Below are 19,251 nucleotides of genomic sequence, written 5' to 3'. Positions count from 1 at the left end.
AATAAATATATAAAATGTATGTATTTGTATAAAATAAATATATAAAATGTATGTATTTATATAAAATAAATATATAATATAAATATATTTATATAAAATATATATTTATATAAAATAAATATATATTTACATAAAATATGTAAAATAAATAGATATTTATATATTCATATAGAACAAATATATATATTCATATATTCATATAGAACAAATATATATATTCATATATTCATATAGAACAAATATATATATTCATATATTCATATAGAACAATATATATATTCATATATTCATATAGAACAAATATATATATTCATATATTCATATACAACAAATATATATATTCATATATTCATATACAACAAATATATATATTTACATACAACAAATATATATATTTATATACAACAAATATATATATTTATATACAACAAATATATATATTTATATACAATAAATATATATATTTATATACAATAAATATATATTTATATGCAATAAATATATATATTTATATGCAATAAATATATATATTTATATGCAATAAATATATATATTTATATACAATAAATATATATATTTATATCTACAATAAATATATAAATATATATATTCATGTATTTATATACAATAAATATATAAAATAAATATATATTTATATATTTATATACAATAAATATATAAAATAAATATATGTTTATATATTTATATACAATAAATATATAAAATAAATATATATTTAGATGTTTATGTACAATAAATATATAAAATAAATATATATTTATATATTTATATACAGTAAATATATAGAATAAATATATAAAATAAATATATATTTATATATTTTTATAGAAGAAATATATAAAATGAATATATATTTATATATTTATGTAGAATATATAAAATAAATATATATTTACATATTTATATAAAATAAATATATATTTATATATTTATATGAAATAAATATATATTTACATATTTATTTTTATATATATTTAATTTTACATAAAAATATTATAAATATATTTTTATATATTTATATAAACTAAATGTATATATTTTTATATATTTACATAAAATAAATATATATATTTATTTTACATAAAATAAATATATGAAATAAATATATATATATTTATGTGCCCACTTGATATATTATGTAAAGGCAGTGGTTTATCATCTTTTGAAATTTTTCATATTGAATTATATTTTGAATTAAATCTAAAGAGCTTTGAACACATATTAAGGATTTAAGAATGAATTAATTTACCTGGCATTCTAATATTTAATTATAAGTGTTTATTATAGTATTTAATCTACCACAAATCTCCTGATTTTAAAAAATTTTAGTTTACAGTTTAGAAGTAAAATATTTTGCCCATTCAAAAAGTTATTAACTATTCCATATACCCAAGGGAATTTTTTTTTCTTTTGAGACAGAGTCTCACTTACTCTGTCAGCCAGGCTGGCACCATCTTGGCTCACTGCAATCTCTGCCTTCCAGGTTCCAGCGATTCTTCTGCCTCAGCCTTTTAAGTAGCTGAGATTACAAGCATGCACCACCATGCCCGGCCAATTTTTGTATTTTTAGTAGAGACGAGGTTTCCCCATGTTGGCCAAGCTGGTCTCAAACTCTTGAGCTCAAGTGATTTACCCACCTTGGCCTCCCAAAGTGCTGGGATTACAGGCGTGAGCCACCACATCTGGCTGGAATTCTCTTTTTTATATATTTTCTCCATGTTTCTATTGCATCTGGCTCATTGAATATTAATATAAGGCCAATAAAATGACTCATAATTCTCTTCCTTCTATTTCTATAGCCAATGTCAAAGTTAGGCTTATATGTGACGTTTCTGCTCTATTATAATTTTCCTATATTGTTTAGTTTAGACAGTAGCACAAAGAGAATTTTGAAAAATTTTCAAATCTACAAATTTATATAAATAAAAGCTAAAGTGTCCATTTGAAATATCTGCTGGAATAACCTTATTGGAAAAGAAAATAAATTCTCAAAAATAGTACCCCAAATTTCTAGTCCTTAAATTGCCTCTTAGTGCTTCATAATTATCAGTCCCCATGTGCTTCTCTTCCTCTAAAGAGACATGTTTTTACCTCTTACACATATTAAACATGGAGACTTTGTTATTCTAACTACAAGTTTCTCTTAAAAATACAGATAAATATGCAAGGAAACTGCATAAAAATAATGACAATGGAAGGAAGGAAGGAAAGAAGGAAGGAAGGAAAGAAGGAAATAAAAAGAAATTTTTCTTACCTGCCTGTCCATTAGGTATCCAGAGATCCATGGTGAGTGAATGCATAGAAATTTAGAGTTCACAAATTAAAGCAGTCTGAATAGTTGCCACAATATCTGATAAACAAGGCCTCTAGTAAGGAGCCAATGACATCACTGGGGCTCACTTGAAGGACGCAACATATACTATGTAATATTATATCCAATACTAAAAATAACAATTCACATATTAAACTCAATTATCCATAAAACAACTGTCTGCTCTATAAAAATGATTAAATTGTGTGAAAATATTTTTGAAATTTAACTTTAAGATAAATCTATACAATGCTCCCATACACATAATTTATAGCTTTGAGTTCCTTGCCTATCTTTCTTATTCTAGTGCTATACTGAAAACACTACCTTTTTTTTTTTTGAGACATGGTTTTGCCTTGTTGGCCAGGCTGGTCTTGAACTCCTGGGCTCCCAAAGTATTGGGATTACAGGTGTGAGCCACTGTACCTGGCCTGAAAACACTGCTTTTAATTCCCATATTGCAATCCAGTTATGAAAAAAAAACAAACAAAAACAAGAAGCCACTCAAAAATCAAAAAAAAAAAAAAAATAGCCACACTGATCCTGTCCACAGTCATTCATTCAAAAAAGATATCAGGGTTAACCACATAGCAAGCAATAGGAATACATACATGACTTAAAGTTTCCTGACACCTACTGTCAAGAAACTAATAGTCTAGTGAAGGAGATTATAGAATAGCCTCAGAACAATCACAACTCTTTCATTTAATTTGTTATAACACAATGCAGGCCAAATTATTTTATTTTGCATGCCAGTGACATATAGAAATCATCGGGAAGAAAATGTCAAGTTTTTCCAATGACAAAAAACACCTCATTCATTCTTATATTAAAGCATATAATTTATATACATATTACCTCAGTCTGCTGTCTTACAAAGACATTTAACATTGCAACTTTGTTCCTTTAAAAACAAGTATCCCCCTCACAACAAGTTTACCTATGTAACAAACCTGCACATGTACCCCTGAACTCAAAATAAAAGTTAAATGAAAAATAAAACAGTTTCTGCAAACTGGGCCTTAAGTCCACTTATGTCACAGTAAAGTTATCTTGTTGCCTTAGTTACCTCTAACCTGCTTTTAAAATTTTTTTTTATTGTGGCAAAATATACACAACAAAATTTATCAATTAAACCATTTTAAGTGTACAATTAAGTGGCATTGAGTGCATTTACAGTGTTCTGCAACCTTCACCACTATCCATGTCCAGAACTTTTTCATTATCCCTAACAGAAACTCCATACCCAGCTGGGTGCTGTGACTCATACCTTTAATCCCAGCACTTTGGGAGGCTGAGGCAGGAGAATCACTTGAACCGGAGAGGTGGAGGCTGCAGTGGGCAAGGATGGTGCCACTGCACTCCAGCCTAGGTGACAGAGTGAATGAGACTCCATCTCAAAAAAAAATCATAAATTTATAAAATATGTTAGATATTTGTTACCATAAATTTTACAAAGCTTTAAAATTCAAATTCCAACAATATGCTTAATTTTAATCTAAAGTTACATTCTATGTAACCACTTACTATGAAACTGCTACTATAGTTCATTCAAGTTTTACAAGAAGCGATTTTTGCACAAAATTAACCAATTACACAGTAAAGGATTCACCTTTCACTGTCAATATTACCATCTGACTCAGGCATTCTTTCTGGGGTCCAATAAGAAATAATATAATAGAAACTTCATGCTTTACAAATAGAAGGAAGGTTACATGACTGTCCATGTTGAGAGGCAACAGAGTAAGGTGGTTAAAAGCATGAATCTAGAGGAAAACTAATTGGGTTCAAATCTGGACTCTGCCACTTCCTAGCTGAGGGGCCTTGGCAAGACTACTTAACATCTCTGTGCCTCAGTTCCCTCAAATTCTAGGACTACTCACAAAGTTATTGTGAGAATTAGATAAAATTTCTAAAGTGCTAGGAAGATTAGAACAAAATAAACACCATCAAGTGCTTGATAAATAAAAATGCTAAAGAAATCAGTTCCCTAAATTTACTATATTTTCATCCACGTAATTTTTTTATTAGTGAATGACTCATTAATTAATACCATCCATTGTAATGAAGAACTATTAAAGGTTCAATGGCCCCATAGTTAGAGGCTTTTTTTTTTTACCATACATTTTTGAATTACTCTTGACTGAGTAATTCATTCAAGATATATCTATCAAGAATATACACAGTATTAAAAACACAATTGTCCTTGACCTCTAGGAACTTCTAAAGGGGTTGTGACAGATAATCCCAACATACTATGATGTATGCCACTACAGGAGAAGTAGAGAGAGCTCTGCAAACATACAACAGAGCATCTAACCCAGGCTTGGAGGGACATGGGGAAGCAACACAGGGGAAAGTGACACTGAAGTTAAGATCTGAAGGCTCTCAGGCAGACTTTGCCTGCCTGCTGAAAAATTGGAGGGGATGGAGAGAGAAAGGATCGAAGAGTATTGCACCCAGAAGGAATGGTATAAACAAAGAGCAAAAAGAGTTTGATATGTTGACAAAACTGAGAATGTAGTGTGACTATAGTGCAAGAAGGGAGACAGGAAGGTGGAGAAAGAAGGCTAAGAGATAAATAGAGACAGAAGTCCTGAAGTATCCAATAAACTATTTTAAGCATTTTGAACTTTATCTGAACCTTGATGTCAGTGCAGTGACAGGATCAAAATCACAGTTTATAAAGAAGGATCACTCTGATTACAGTGGGGAAAAAGGATGACAAGGGACAAGATGAGAGGCAGGGAAGACCACTTAGGAAACTATCATAGTTACCGAGCCAGATATGAAGATAGCCTGGAGAATGGTAATGGCAAAAGGAAAGGTGAAAGTGAAAGGTCTAAGGAGACAAACTGATTATTGGAAAGGAATCAGTGATATTTCCAAGTTTCTGGTTTGGTCAAAGGATGTATAGTTGTTGCCCACTGTTGAAGAAGCCTCAATAAATTCATACTGGCTTGAAACATAAAATGAGAGGAGTGAGGTAGCAAGAGATAAAGCTAAGAAGTTTACTTGGGGTCAGATCAAATTTGGCTGTAGGCCAAACTAAGATTTTCTCATTTTATTTTAAGGGGAATGGAAAGTCACTGGGGAGCTTTACTGTTTGCCCCACTTACTCTCAGGGAAATTAATAAAAATGAAACTTTGAATAATTCCAGGTCCACCATGTATAGCTGTGCAGGATGTGCACTGCACAAATCGAAGGAATGCCGTTCACATAGATTGATATAAATGGCACCCCTGAAGTTGTACAAAGCACAGCACAGCAGCCATCCTTGACACAGCATGTTATATCGTTCTCTAGTTTGTGTGAATAAATGTCTTATATACTCAGTAAAATAATAAACCTCTCTAGGCCAGAGCTTATGTTTTAAACTTCTTTTCTATTCTTCAAGTGACCTAGCATAGGTAATTTGTAATTTGTTCTCAATATACAGCTAGCCCAACGCTTGTGCTATTGGACCTAGAAACTATCACCCACTTTGATTTTACTACTACAACCATTACATATTCTCCTGTTATAGTTTAAGTCTAATTATACTTATCATCCTTACTCTAATAGATTTTTAAATATTTCTATAACAAATGATGATATTTAAATGACGATTTTTACTGAACCAAGTTTCACAACACTGATGAATTGTATAACATGTTCTCATTTCCTTCACTGGTCATTTTTTATTTAAAATTATTTGTGTTCCTCCCCTGCCTTTTTTTAGATAAGAATTTTCAGGCCTTGATTTGGTTTCTCCCAGCCTTTATTGATTACATACCTCTGGCCATTGTTCCTGCATTTGATTAAGAAATCACAAATTTTGGTATCACATATCTGTTTGCCTTGTTTTCTTGAAATACTTTTTCAGACATAAAGTCAGTTGTGATTTAGGGTGTTATCCCTTATAACACACAAAAAGTCTTGTAATTTATCTAAAGTGTCAGAATGAATCACAAAAAGTATGGCTTTTTTACATAGAATTCAATTGTAATAGTAAATAATTCAAGAAAGTATTATGAGCAAGAATAATCTGTTTTCTCCTTTGAAATTTATTCTCATTAGCTATAGTATCTTCCAAGTTTTGTTTGGTGATTCAGTGTTGATTCAGTTGTTTGTGAGTAAAGGACTACCATATCTGATATATCATTTTTTAGTGGGAAGGGCTGAGAGGAAGATGGGATGGGGACCAGCACATCATCAATTCATTCACTTATTTGGCAAACACCTATATAGCATTTCCCATGTGCCAGGTACCTCTCTAAGAAATTTACAAATAGTAACCCATGTAACCCTCATTACAATCCAATGAGGTAGATGCTCTTCATAGCTCGAGTCTATGCTCTCTCGTTTCTCCTCCCTACTATCACAGTCCATTTGCCAAGAAAAACTGGCCTATGTGCCAGGTTTGGAATGTATACCAAAGGGTATATAGTCTGTTGAATTCACATTATTTCTGCCATTAGCATTAATCATAACTGTCTTCCATTGTTACTGTATGAAACCAAAATTTAATTCATTTTTCCAGTGCAACTGTCTGACTCTTTTTTTTTTGAGACGGAGTCTCGCTCTGTCGCCCAGGCTGGAGTGCAGTGGCGCGATCTCAACTCACTGCAACCTCCGCTTCCCGGGTGCCTCAGCCTCCCGAGTAGCTGGGATTACAGGCGCCTGCCACCACACCTGGCTAATTTTTGTATTTTTAGTAGAGATGGGGTTTACCATGTTGGCAGGCTGGTCTCAAACTCCTAACTTCAGGTGATCCACCCGCCTCAGCCTCCCAAAATGCTGGGATTACAGGCGTGAGCCACTGTGCCTAGCCAGGCTGTCTCTTGATTAGGTCCCAGCCACCACCGTCTGTCTATGAGATTCTCAACTGAGTGAGAATGTAGAACATAAAAGCTATGCGAAGTTGGATTTGCATTATACTCTAGATAAAATGATTGGAACTTAACATATTTACAATTACATGACGAAATATAAAATGGGCTTTTAATATAGTTTTCAAATTAACATGTTAGTTCCACATATCCAAATCTTTCTTTCCAGCTATCTCTCTCCTGAGCCCTAGCACTCTACATCACCATAGTCACTGACGCATGGATATCTCAGACACGCTTCAACCACTGAGGAGTAAAATCACCATTTCTCTCTGCTCTTTGCATCCTTTCTCTACAGGTGAATGGTGCTAATGTGTCCAAGCAACCAGAAGTCCAGGAGGCATCTTGAAGTCATCTCTCACCTTACCTGCCCCGACCCCTACTCCTAAGTCACCGAGTTCTGCAGATGTTACCCCTTTAACATTTCTTATCCAACATGACTGCTATAGCAAAAATGAGCACCCAGTCTCCTGATCCTGATTTAATCCCCTCCTATCTACTCTCCAAAAGACTGTTAAAATTGCCTTTCTAAAACACAAAATGGATCCCATGATTCTTCCAATTAAAACGCTTCAATGGCTTTCCATCAATTTCAGGAGAAATCTAAACGTCATATGAGGCCCTTCATAATTAGACTTGTTTCTTCTCCAACCATGACTGACTCTCCTCTCCTTGCCCTATTACCCTGAGCTCTAGTCATAACTAAACATTGGCCTTTTCCATGGGTACCACCTTTTCTCTTGTCTTTGTGCCTTTACACATAACGTTCCCTCTACCTGAATGCCATTTTATCTGGCTAACTCCTAGGAAATTCAGCACAGTATCTGTGTGATTATATACCTCCTCCTAGGTGTCTCCCTTGAACGATATCCCTCATTCCCAAATCTTGAGCAAGGTGCCCTTCAAATAAACAATAATTTATTTATATGTCTTTCCATTAGCAAATAAGCCACTTAAGCACAGGGACTATGCCTCCAATTTTTGCATGGTCAGCATCTAAACATCCATCTGATACTTGGACACTCAATAAATGTTAATAGGATAATGAATAAACCAGCTGTGAAAATTAACGTGCAATTTTCTCTCTTCAGGTAAATTTTAGTTAAAATAAAAGCAAAATGGGTAATATTGTGTTCACAGTTGTCTTCTTTTTAGGTACAAGAAGTCAGGTACGTGCATAGCACTTTAACACAAATTCACAAAGCTTTAAGGAACTCAAGGGGGTCATTCAAACTATTTCCTCACCTAAAATCACCCCATACCATATAGACAAAACTCTATTTTAATTTGGAAGTCTTTTTAGAGAGCTGCCAATGTTGAATTAGTCCTGTCTTCTCTTACTAATGTGTTTTCTCTTTTACAGGAAATACCTAATTACATCCATCTGTTTGCAGAAGACTGCAATCAGGAATGGGGCAGCACAGGGAATAAACAGGACAGTACTAACAGGATTATCTGCTCCAAGAGTTTTCATGGGTAACATGTGAAGAGAAAATGTATGGAAGGCAATCAGTTTGAAAATCTATCTTTAGATAGAATTAATGTTTTATTTTATTCACACTTCACTACTCTAAAATATTTGAAATAGTTTACTCCAAAATATTAATATACGTATACAAAGGTATGTATACAGTCCCACCTCCCCTATGTAGTGGGGAGGAGAACTGATATTTTATCAGAAATGTAGGTTAAAGATAGCTGCTGCAACTGAGTTCTGAACAGAGCACTGAGTTTCCTGGCAGCAAAAGTAAAAAAGGAAAACACTTTCTGAAATAAAAATAAGCAGGAATTTTTTTTTCCTGAAATTTCATATCTAGCACCTATATATTACATATTATACCTATACCATGTAATACTTAATAAATATTTCATTGCTGGGCGTGGTGGCTCATGCCTGTAATCCCAGCACTTTGGGAGGCCGAGGCAGGTGGATCACCTGAGGTCAGGAGTTCAAGACCAGCCTGGTGAAACCTCGTCTCTACTAAAAATACAAAAATTAGTTGGGCGTGGTGTGGTGGCACATGCCAGTAATCCCAGCTACTAGGAAGGCTGAGGCAGGAGAATCACTTGAACCCGGGAGGTGGAGGTTGCAGTGAGCAGAGATCGCACCACTGCACACCAGCCTGGGCAACAAGAGTGAAACTCCGCCTCAAATAAATAAACAAATAAATATTTGTTGAATATGCAAGTTTATCTTCATATTAAGAATTTAACAAGACAGAAAATGTCTTCACAGATTTATAGCAGCTACTGGAAAATCTAAGCATCTATTTTTTAAAATAATCCCTCAATTTTTTTTAAAAAAGGGTGATATATTATTAAACTAAGTCTACAAAGACATTTATATGGGAAACTAATATAATCTAGCCTATGAATATACTTTAATAGTGATTCTAACTTGACACAGGTATAGAACACAGAATATTTAGAAAAGTGAATAGAGATCATTTCATTTAGACACACACACACACATACACGCACACACAAATATCACTTGTTTTCAGCATGACTTTTTTTTTTTTTTTTTTGAGACGGAGTCTAACTCTGTCGCCCAGGCTGGAGCGCAGTGGCGCGATCTCGGCTCATTGCAAGCTCCGCCTCCCAAATTCACGCCATTCTCCTGCCTCAGCCTCTCCGAGTAGCTGGGACTGCAGGCACCCGCCACCACGCCCGACTAATTTTTTGTATTTTTAGTAGAGACGGGGTTTCACCGTGGTCTCGATCTCCTGACCTCGTGATTCACCCACCTCGGCCTCCCAAAGTGCTGGGATTACAAGCGCGAGCCACCGCGCCCAGCCACAGCAAGACTTTTAACAGAAACTAAATAAACAATAAATTTTAAATTGAGCCATCCTTATGAAAGAAAGCATGGAGTATATGGGAAAATCAAGATTTCACTTTGAAAATTAGGGAGGCCTGACTTGTATTCACACAGGCCATTCCACGCACTACAAGACAAGGCCAAATTTTTTCTCAAGATGTAGCCCTGAATTTCTCCTAAGGCCAGTACGACCACTCAATAGAAATCCCAAAGTTCTGCCCCCATGAACAAAAAGTACTTCACACAAAGCATGATTAAAAAGCAACAAATATTAAGTATATACTCACATCAATCAATCAACAAACACCAAGTGCCTCCCACTTCACTGTATTCTACCCCTGGGTGTTTTCAAAAGCCCAGGAGAGCAGTCAGTAAGTCACAGACAGCTGACAGCCCAGGGCTCTGAAAAATTCTCCTCTAGCCTGCACTTCATGCAGACAGGGTCTCAGTCCAAGGTAGTCTCTGCAGGACTACCTCAGTTCCCAACTTCCAGTGGATTACAAACTTTCCTCTACTTGCGTTTAAAGAGCTCCTGGTTTGATTAAGATTCTAATTAGAAGCCCAAGGAAGCCTAAAGGCCCTCTAGAGTTCTGAGGCCAGCTTAAACACTAAATACTACTCCCACTACCTCAAACCTGGAGGAATTTATCAATTAAAGTCAGCCCTGTGCATCTGGCCTCCACTCAAAGTCCACGGTAGTCCTCAAAGAGACCTCCAAAGCCACCAAATTTTCCAGTTATTGGACAGCCATTGATACTCAAATACCTAAAGACAGCACTTGTTTCAACAGTTAAAACCAAGGTTTATTAGGAATTCCTAGAATCACATAAAACAGTTTACTAATACCTACAAGTTAAAGTAGAAAGACCACAAAATGAGGCAGTATTAAAAATGAGTTCTAGTTCCACTTTGGGGCCTAACTCACTTTGTGAAGAAAACAATTATCCAACCTGTGGATGTGAAACAATTACTACTTCCAGAAACTTTTCTTCCTCATTCAGTTACTTCTTCCTTCATTCTATTTAATCATTTTGATTACGCTATGCATGGAATTTATGCATAGCATAATGGGCTTAGTGGGTTTAGTGGGGAAAACAAAAATACTGGGAGCAAGGGTACCATAAATCAAGAGATTTGATTTACTGTGAGGGCTCAGGCAAGATTTCCTTGAGGAATCAACACCAAAACAGAGCCATAAAGACTGAGTAGAAATTAGTTAGTCAAATAAGCATAGGGAAAGATTTCAGGCAGAAGTGCAAAGGTCCTGAAACCTCATTCAAATGTAAAGTAGGATTATGGCATACCTAAATAACTTTTCAAAAACTTTTGAAAATATCAAAACTTTAATCTGTAAAATTTAACCTATGAAATTTGCTATTTGTAAGCCTTCTTATAGGCTCATCTACAGCTTAAATTTTTTTAATTGTCCATTTTTTTTCTAAGGAAACAATGAGAGCCTAACCCTGACTCTATTATTTTCTACTAGGTACCAATGCTCAGCTAACAAAACAGATCAATGTCCATGTAGGAACAGTGGTTTGGAACACAGAATAAAATTCTGACTAAGTTTTTGTTTTTAGAACTTATTGTTTGGTGCATACAAAGCCAGAATGTGTATAGCTCCCTGGCATATTTTCCACTTAAGCATATGTAACAAACCTCTCTATCCCTATCTTTTAAAAAGAAGTCAGTGTTTTGAGTTAATTATCGTTCATATTCACAACTGCTAAGACTCCTTCTATACCAAAAAAAAAAAAGTCAAATTTAAATAGCATGATTGGTTACATTTTTTGTAGTTGCTTTGTTAATTTTCTTTTCAGTTTCAATATCCTTTGAAACAGCAGGTTTGTAAGAGGATCATAGCACATGTACATATCAAGGTATGTCTTAAATACATGATAAATGCTTACTCAGGGCTTTTCCTTCTCATAGCATATTAAGAGGTACTAGATAGTTAATCTGGAGCTTTTACCCTGCTCCAGACACATGTAATCTAAAATTACTTTATGTCAACCACATATTTGACTTATTTTCTTGAATTCTGAACCCATTAAATTGCCTCAATCTGAAAATTAGCTTCATACAGGTGCACATTTAAGGTGTTACGCAAACTTATTTATTCCTGCTCTTCTGAAAATGTGCATAACTACTGATTTGCTATGTTCTACTATAGGTTGTAATATGTAAAATTTTGAGTAATATTTTAAACTTTACCCCACTTATATAAATAGCTGGTTCAGGAAAAGTGTATTTATATAGCTAAGTTTAAAAGTCATTTTCTTGGAGCTTCTATTAGTGTATTTCGAAAGACCTCCTAAACAGAACTAAAAGTGGCCTGGTATTCCAATAAGCCACAAAACATGTTTCTTATATTTTATAACTAACAAAACACCTCCAATTGCTGAAATTTTACAATTGGTAGAAGTAACAATGTATTATCTCTATTACAGTCATGTGTTACTAAATATTCAGACAGGAAGTATGAAAATTTGTTTTTAAATAGCTGCAAGAGGTAATGGGTCAAACATAGAATTTGAGAGTACATAAAGAAATTTTATAACAGACATTAAACTTTTTAATTGTCATATTAGTTCTTTTAATTTAGAGGAATAAAACCTTAGTGAGGAAAAAAAAAAAACACCTCAAGGTTATAGATGCTTTGTACACAGTTCTTTCTAGTAATAATTTTGTTCAGAAATCAAACTTACTACCCAGGCATGGTGGCTGAGGCCTTTAATCCCAGCACTTTGGGAGGCTGAGGCGGGTGGATCATTTGAGGTCAGGAGTTTGAGACCAGCCTGGCCAACATGGTGAAAACCCTTCTCTATTAAAAAAAAACAAAACAAAACAAAACAAAAATTAGCCAGGCGTGGTGGCACGTGCCTGTAATCCCAGCTACTCGGGAGGCTGAGGCAGGAGAATCACTTGAGCCTGGGAGGCAGAGGTTGCATTGAGCTGAGATAGCACCACTGCACTCCAGTCTGGGCGACAGAGTGAAACCCTGTCTTGAAAACAAAAAAGAAAGAAATCAAACTTAATCTTTTCCAAATAACTCTGAAGAAAAGATCTTGCAACATACTTTGTCTGCTTTGGCAATTACTTTGGACATATTTAATAAAGCAAATTCTCTTATTAGTATATAAAAAAACAATAAAAAAGATCAGAGACTTAAAATGAAATAAAAACTCCATTGACAATTTTCACCTTTAATATTCCTTTCACATAGAATAAATTCAAAAATTCTTAACAAGGGAATTACTGGTTTGATCATGATGCCCATATGGAAAATATTTTTTACATTATCTGGGATCCATGATATATATTTACTTAGCATATTGGAGGGAAAAATGAGAAAACAAACAAAATCTTCCTAGATATGTAGACAATATATCAAAGTCAGGAGTAAAATGCATGGGTATCTGAAGCTACCAAATGAAGGCATTCGACTGAAAAAAAGTTTGACCATAATGTATAATTGATTTACACATACTGAGGCCCATTCTAAAGCACTTTTTTAAAATTGTAATTTTTAAAAGAACAAATCATTTGAATGGTTAAGTAAACTGACCATTAAGAAAGAAAACTGGCCGGGCGCAATCCCAGTACTTTGGGAGGCCAAGGCGGGTGGATCACGAGGTCAAGTGATCGAGACCAACCTGGCCAACATGCTGGAACCCCATCTCTACTAAAAGTACAAAAATTAGCTGGGCATGGTGGCGCACACATGTAGTCCCAGCTACTCAGGAGGCTGAGGCAGGAGAATCGCTTGAACCTCGGAGGTGGAGGTTGTAGTGAGCCGAGATCATGCCACTGCACTGTAGCCTGACAACAGAGCAAGACTCTGTCTCAAAGAAAAAAAAAAGTTTTCATAACAAAGCTTACAGGTTATTTTTTAATCAAAAGAATAAATACATTGAAATATTCATTATGTCTCTATTTAAAATTGCTAAAGGAATGCTTGAATTGAATCTCGATAACATGAAATTTGTTAAAAGTAAGTTCCTCAGGAAAAGAAACATTTTATCATGCTACCCAGATATTAGTCAAGTGCAGAGAATTTCAAAACATAAAGTTATATTCTTTTCATATTCGTCTTTCCTAAGCCAGACCATAGTGTAGAATCTTATATCTAAGCCACTTATACAGTCAATTTGGATTAAATTCCATTGTGAAGTCTACATTGCACTCTTATGGGAGGAGCTAACCTGCTACTACTCACTAAAACATGATACTCCATATCTTAAAAGTTATGTATACTTTAACATCTCAGTATTAAAATTTAAAAATAATATCAATTATTTTCCCATTTTAAAAGCTTTAGTTTGGCTATATTCATATTGTCCAGAAAGTAAATCTTTGTTAAGTAGTAAGTGTCCATTCACAAAGGCCATTGTGAGGGACTGAGAGAAAAAACTTTAAAAGTTTACACTTTAAAATGCACTTTTAAATGCACTTCTAAAATGTAACATGTTCTAACACCTTAGTCTGTGTTAGTCTGTGTATATGAAATACTGTGTGCCCGGTATTGTTCTGGGTACTTTGAGGAGTACAAGTGCATACACACACACACAGAATACAGAAAATTAACCCATATAAAACAACTATAGAACAAAGGATTATCAATTCTGAAATGACAAAATTTTAGAAATGGAGAACCGATTAGTGGTTGTCCAGGGTTAGGGATAGCAGGAGGTGTGTGTGGCTATAAGAGGGCAACAGAGAGGATCCTTGTAATGATGAAACTGTTATGTATCTTGACTGTGCTGGTGGTGGATACACACGGAATAAAATTCTATAGGACAAAACACACACACACACACACACACACACACACACGAACAATTAAAAGGAGGAAACCTAAATAAGATCAATGAATTTTTATCAATGTCAATGTCCTCCTTGTGATATTGCACTACAGTTTTGAAAAATGTTACCATTGGGGGAAACTGAGTAAAGGGTACACGGGATCTCTCTGTATTATCCCTTACAGTTGTGAATCTACAACTATTTCAAACTAAAATGCGTTTAGAAGATTATAAAATATACTTTATTGTAAATACACGCCCCCAATAAAAACACACAAGGAATAAATGCCAAAAATCCTAGTGACAAAACGAAGTATCACATAGGTGCAGTAGTAATTCCCCTCAGAGAAACCCAGAGTAATCATTACACCTAAATATTCTTGCTGTCAACATGTTAGTTTTTTAATTATGTGTTAGTTTTAAAGATCACATCCTATAAACTGAAGATTTCTCATGACACAGTAGTGATAAAATGCTACCTTACAGTTCAGATGGTGGTAGAATCATCCAAAAAAAAAAAGAAGAAGAAGAAGAACCATCTTTCTCTTATCAGTTTATGTTATGAGATAAGAAGATCTCTCTCCCTCTCTCTCCCTCTCTCTCCCCCTCTCTCCCCCTCTCTCCCCCTCTCACATCTGCAAGAGTCCGGACTGAGGAGTATAATGAACGCGCCACAAGGATTTCGCAAAGTCTGGTCTCTACCTACTTGGAATTTCTTGGAAAAGATTCAAGCATATCATTCCCCTTTCACTAAAGCAAGACGAGAAATCACGTCTAAACCACTGGAATTGCTTTGCTGTGAGGAAGTCGAAGGTGATCAAAGGCAGGGTGGCACGCAAAATGGCACTTGGATAAAATGGGTCTCATTAGGGTAGAGTCCCATTCACGTAAAACGACTTCCAGGCAATTCCTAGGGCCTCGACTTTCAACCCGACATTTGCCTGTGTGCAATGAAGATGGAAATAGGGACATCGGGCACCTCCCACACCCATCTGGAAGCTTCACCCTCTCGGCCTGACCCCCAAAGACCCGCTGAAAAGAATGGATGCTTTTGCGAACTCCAGTCCCCACCCTGCGGCTCCCCAAGAGCTCCACGGGCAGGGCAGCAGGGCAGAGGCGTCGGGGACTCAGTGCGCGGGGGGCGACGCGGGTTCGGGCTCCGGGCTCACCCGCGTTCTGCAGCGTCTCGATGTTTTGAGGTCTAGTCGCCAGCTCCGCCACCATCTGCACGAACTGGGTCCTGGCCTTCTGGTATTGCTCGAACACTGCAGGAGACAGAGTCGGTGGAGCCCACCGCACCCGGGTCTCCTCGCCGCCAGCTAGTTAGGGCACCTGCCCGCCTCGGCCCTACCTTGCAGCACCTGCCTCTGACTCATGGCGCCCCCGCCGCCGTCTGCCCTCCTCGAGCTCTGCGGGGAAGAGGCTTGGCCTGCGAGTCCACCAAGGGGGCGATCGTGGCGACGACTCGGCCTCCGACGGGAGCCGCTTCTCTGTGTACCCGCGTCTCCCGGGCAACCTACCGGAACCGGAACGCGGCCGTCTCGCTGCAACGGCCAGTCCCGGGCGTGACGTCACGGCCGCGGTGCCCGGGCGCACTGAGCGGGGCGGCGGCTCGAAGACGCCCGAGCTCGAGGACTCGGACTGCTGGGGCTGTCAGCGCGCCAGGCTCGCCGAGCCGCCGGGACATCGCGCGCCGTCGAGTATCCCTGCACTGCCTGGAGGTCGGAGCTCCTTACAAAGCGACCCCAGATCGGCGTGGTGTCCTGACTGCGGCGCGGGTCGGGACCAAGCGCCGGGAGAGCCCCACGCGCCAAGGGAGCCGCGGCCAGACGAGTAAATTGCAGCCCTGGAGTTGTCTGAGCTTCGACGGTCCCGAGAAATCTCACACATCACATTGTACAATCCGATCAACACATGAATGTCAATGCAACTTAAATGTTGCATTGACATTTAACACTGCACTGACAGTAAAACACTGATTTAAGAATCCGTGTTTTCTTTTGTAACCCGCTGTTATATACCTGGCATTCCTGGTTTCAAGATTCCTGGAGGAGCATGACAACCATGTTCATACACTTAATTACACTGTATTGAAAGCATTTAATGAGCACTCAGAGACTCAGTGAAGAAAGCAGATGAGGAAAGGATGTGATGAATGTCCTGTCTTCCCTGGCTTTCTCCTAATGACTACTAATTTTGCTGTTTCCTCACTTTTATGTGATTTGTAAACATTTTGTCTTAGTCTTTTAAATTTAGGCTTCGTTATGTTGATGAATGACATCTCCAACAGAAAAGGAGACAGAACCTTTACCTGGAAAACCAGACTCTCCTATCTTATATAACTTGAACCCTTTACCCAGTTTCTTTTAACAAAATTGAAGTACTTAGTCTATTACTGGTTTCTAGCTTGTCTTTGAAAACTATATACCAGTTGTTTCAATGACAGTTGTCAACTTTAAATGTTCCTCCATCAGAAACTACAATTTCACCAGATGTCAAGTGGATACATAGCCGCAGCTGCTGCTAAGTAGTGCCAAGACAGGAAACCCCTTGATACTTCTTCAACAGAAGGGAGCATGCAAACTTAACTGGTTCTGTATTTGGAATGAGTCCTCTATAATAATCTTTGAGATCTCACCCTTAACTGAGCTCTTGATGAAGTCCTGATATTTTGTGGAGCTCCAAATATTTGGGGAATGGTCCGGCAATCAGAAAGAAGAATAAGTGTGTTTAGTCGGGTCCCTAATACCCCCGAAGGGCAGGTACATGTCTTCTGCTTCTACAGCTCAAAAGCCAGTGATGGCCACAATCTTTTTACTTAACTCAAAGTCGTAAGTTTTACAGTGATATCTATATTTCCCTATGGGAACATGTCCTTTAAAATTAAAGTTGTGCGTTCCCATTTAGAGACGTGGGAGGAAACAGATTGAGTAAATAATTAAGATTGCAAATAAGCCTTGTAATTTTCAGTTCCTTGTTGAATGATGAAAAAAAAATCCCCTTAAAACTAAAAGTTTTTATATTTGGTTTCAGTCCTTAAACAAACAATTCAAACTCTTAAGCTACTCCAACTGCCATTTTTAGCAATTGCTTTACTATTTGTTTTCCATTTTAAAAGTGTTAAGAGCTCAATAGAGGGGGAGAGGTCTAAACCTATAAACATAACACAGTATGGGATGCTACTAAGTTCTTTGAAAACATACGTTCAAAAGCTATGTAAATTAGAGTCTGAGTATCTGTTATTAACAATATCTTTAAGTTAAATTGTATTATTCCTGATAAAACATAATATAGGATGCCTACTTCACATCTGAAATTGGACATATTAAAGAAGCTAGATCTTTGCTCTTTATTCTAGGTTCCTTCTTAAAAAATCTTAAAAACTAAATGGAGAAATGTATGTAACACAGAGTGATTATAATATGCATATAAGTGAAATTATCAGTAATTCAAGCATAAAATATGGCAGATTACTTTTACTGACAAAACCAATCTGTATTTTCTGACCCATTTTTCAATGTACTAACTCTAAAACAAAATACTATTCTGTTTTCTAAAGTTAAATGAATGTCCCATGATCACATACACAGCTCTAAACTAACAGTTAAGCAATGAAAAAGAAAACAATTCAAAGGGATACTTCGGTATTTTAAAAAGTATTACAGGAAGATTACTGTTCTTAAAGTAGCAGCTGACTTTAGAGATATACAATGTAATTGGCACATAAGACTATACATTTGATTGAGAATGAACCATTAGCTCAACAACTTGCAAAAAAGTGTTTCCATGAAAGGTTTGTTTGGAAGCCTTTGGCTACTTTTATAAAAAGCTAATCATAATATGTAACTTCAAAATCACTTTTTCAAATAATTCCTCCTTTATTTATGAAAATGAGACTGAAAATGACAACAAAATAAAGCCAGTTTTAAAATCCTGTTGTTTCTCTTTGCATATCTCCTTTGAGAATTCAGAAAATCCTATTATCATGGGAATATATGCTACACATGCCTAAAAGAAGCTTTGCTAATTTTAACATCCATGTATTTTTTCTTCAGTTCCTAGCAGCATTTTAAAATTTAAAGATTTATATATGCTAATTAGATATTAACATCTGCATTTTCAAACTGTCATTGAGTTGAATCAAGTGTTTATATATATTCTGCATCAAGCCTAACACGTATTCATTATCAATGTGTGTCAAACACCTTGCTAATAAAAGAATGTGCCTTTCTTCCAGGACATGAAGTCTACACTTCATTCTACCAGCATATACCGCAGCCTGCATTCATTCAATGGGCATGTACTGCAGTCTGCCACTGTTTCAAGGGCTGTAATTGCTCTAAGTGTTATTAGTGTTTTGGGGGCAAAGATGAGGGACTTATGGTAAAGTAGGCGAAGAAGTGAGAATACCTAAAACATCA

The 19,251-nt window shown here is 36.2% G+C and overlaps 1 protein-coding gene across 8 annotated transcripts in view; it reads right to left on the bottom strand.

Annotated features, from left to right (window-relative positions):
• SPAG6 (sperm associated antigen 6) overlaps positions 1 to 18,759 on the bottom strand; it is an 87,519-nt gene extending 68,760 nt beyond the window's left edge. For 2 of the 8 annotated variants that reach the window (XM_054437064.2, XM_054437067.2), the window contains exons 1-2: positions 16,182 to 18,759; positions 16,000 to 16,095 (exon numbers count right to left, since the gene is read on the bottom strand). In XM_054437064.2, the coding sequence (XP_054293039.1) occupies positions 16,000 to 16,095; positions 16,182 to 16,206 (121 nt within the window). In that variant the 5' untranslated portion in view covers positions 16,207 to 18,759. The remainder of the gene's footprint in view (positions 1 to 15,999; positions 16,096 to 16,181) is intronic. The other 6 variants (XM_054437069.1, XM_054437068.2, XM_054437065.2 and 3 more) reach the window with 4 other exon arrangements.
• Positions 18,760 to 19,251: the final 492 nt, after the last annotated feature.

The sequence above is a fragment of the Pongo pygmaeus genome, chromosome 8 (assembly GCF_028885625.2).
Source record: "Pongo pygmaeus isolate AG05252 chromosome 8, NHGRI_mPonPyg2-v2.0_pri, whole genome shotgun sequence".
NCBI classification, from domain to species: Eukaryota; Metazoa; Chordata; class Mammalia; order Primates; family Hominidae; genus Pongo; species Pongo pygmaeus.
The sequence above is the reverse complement of the archived record's forward strand: the minus strand, read 5'-3'. Positions and strand labels throughout refer to the sequence as shown.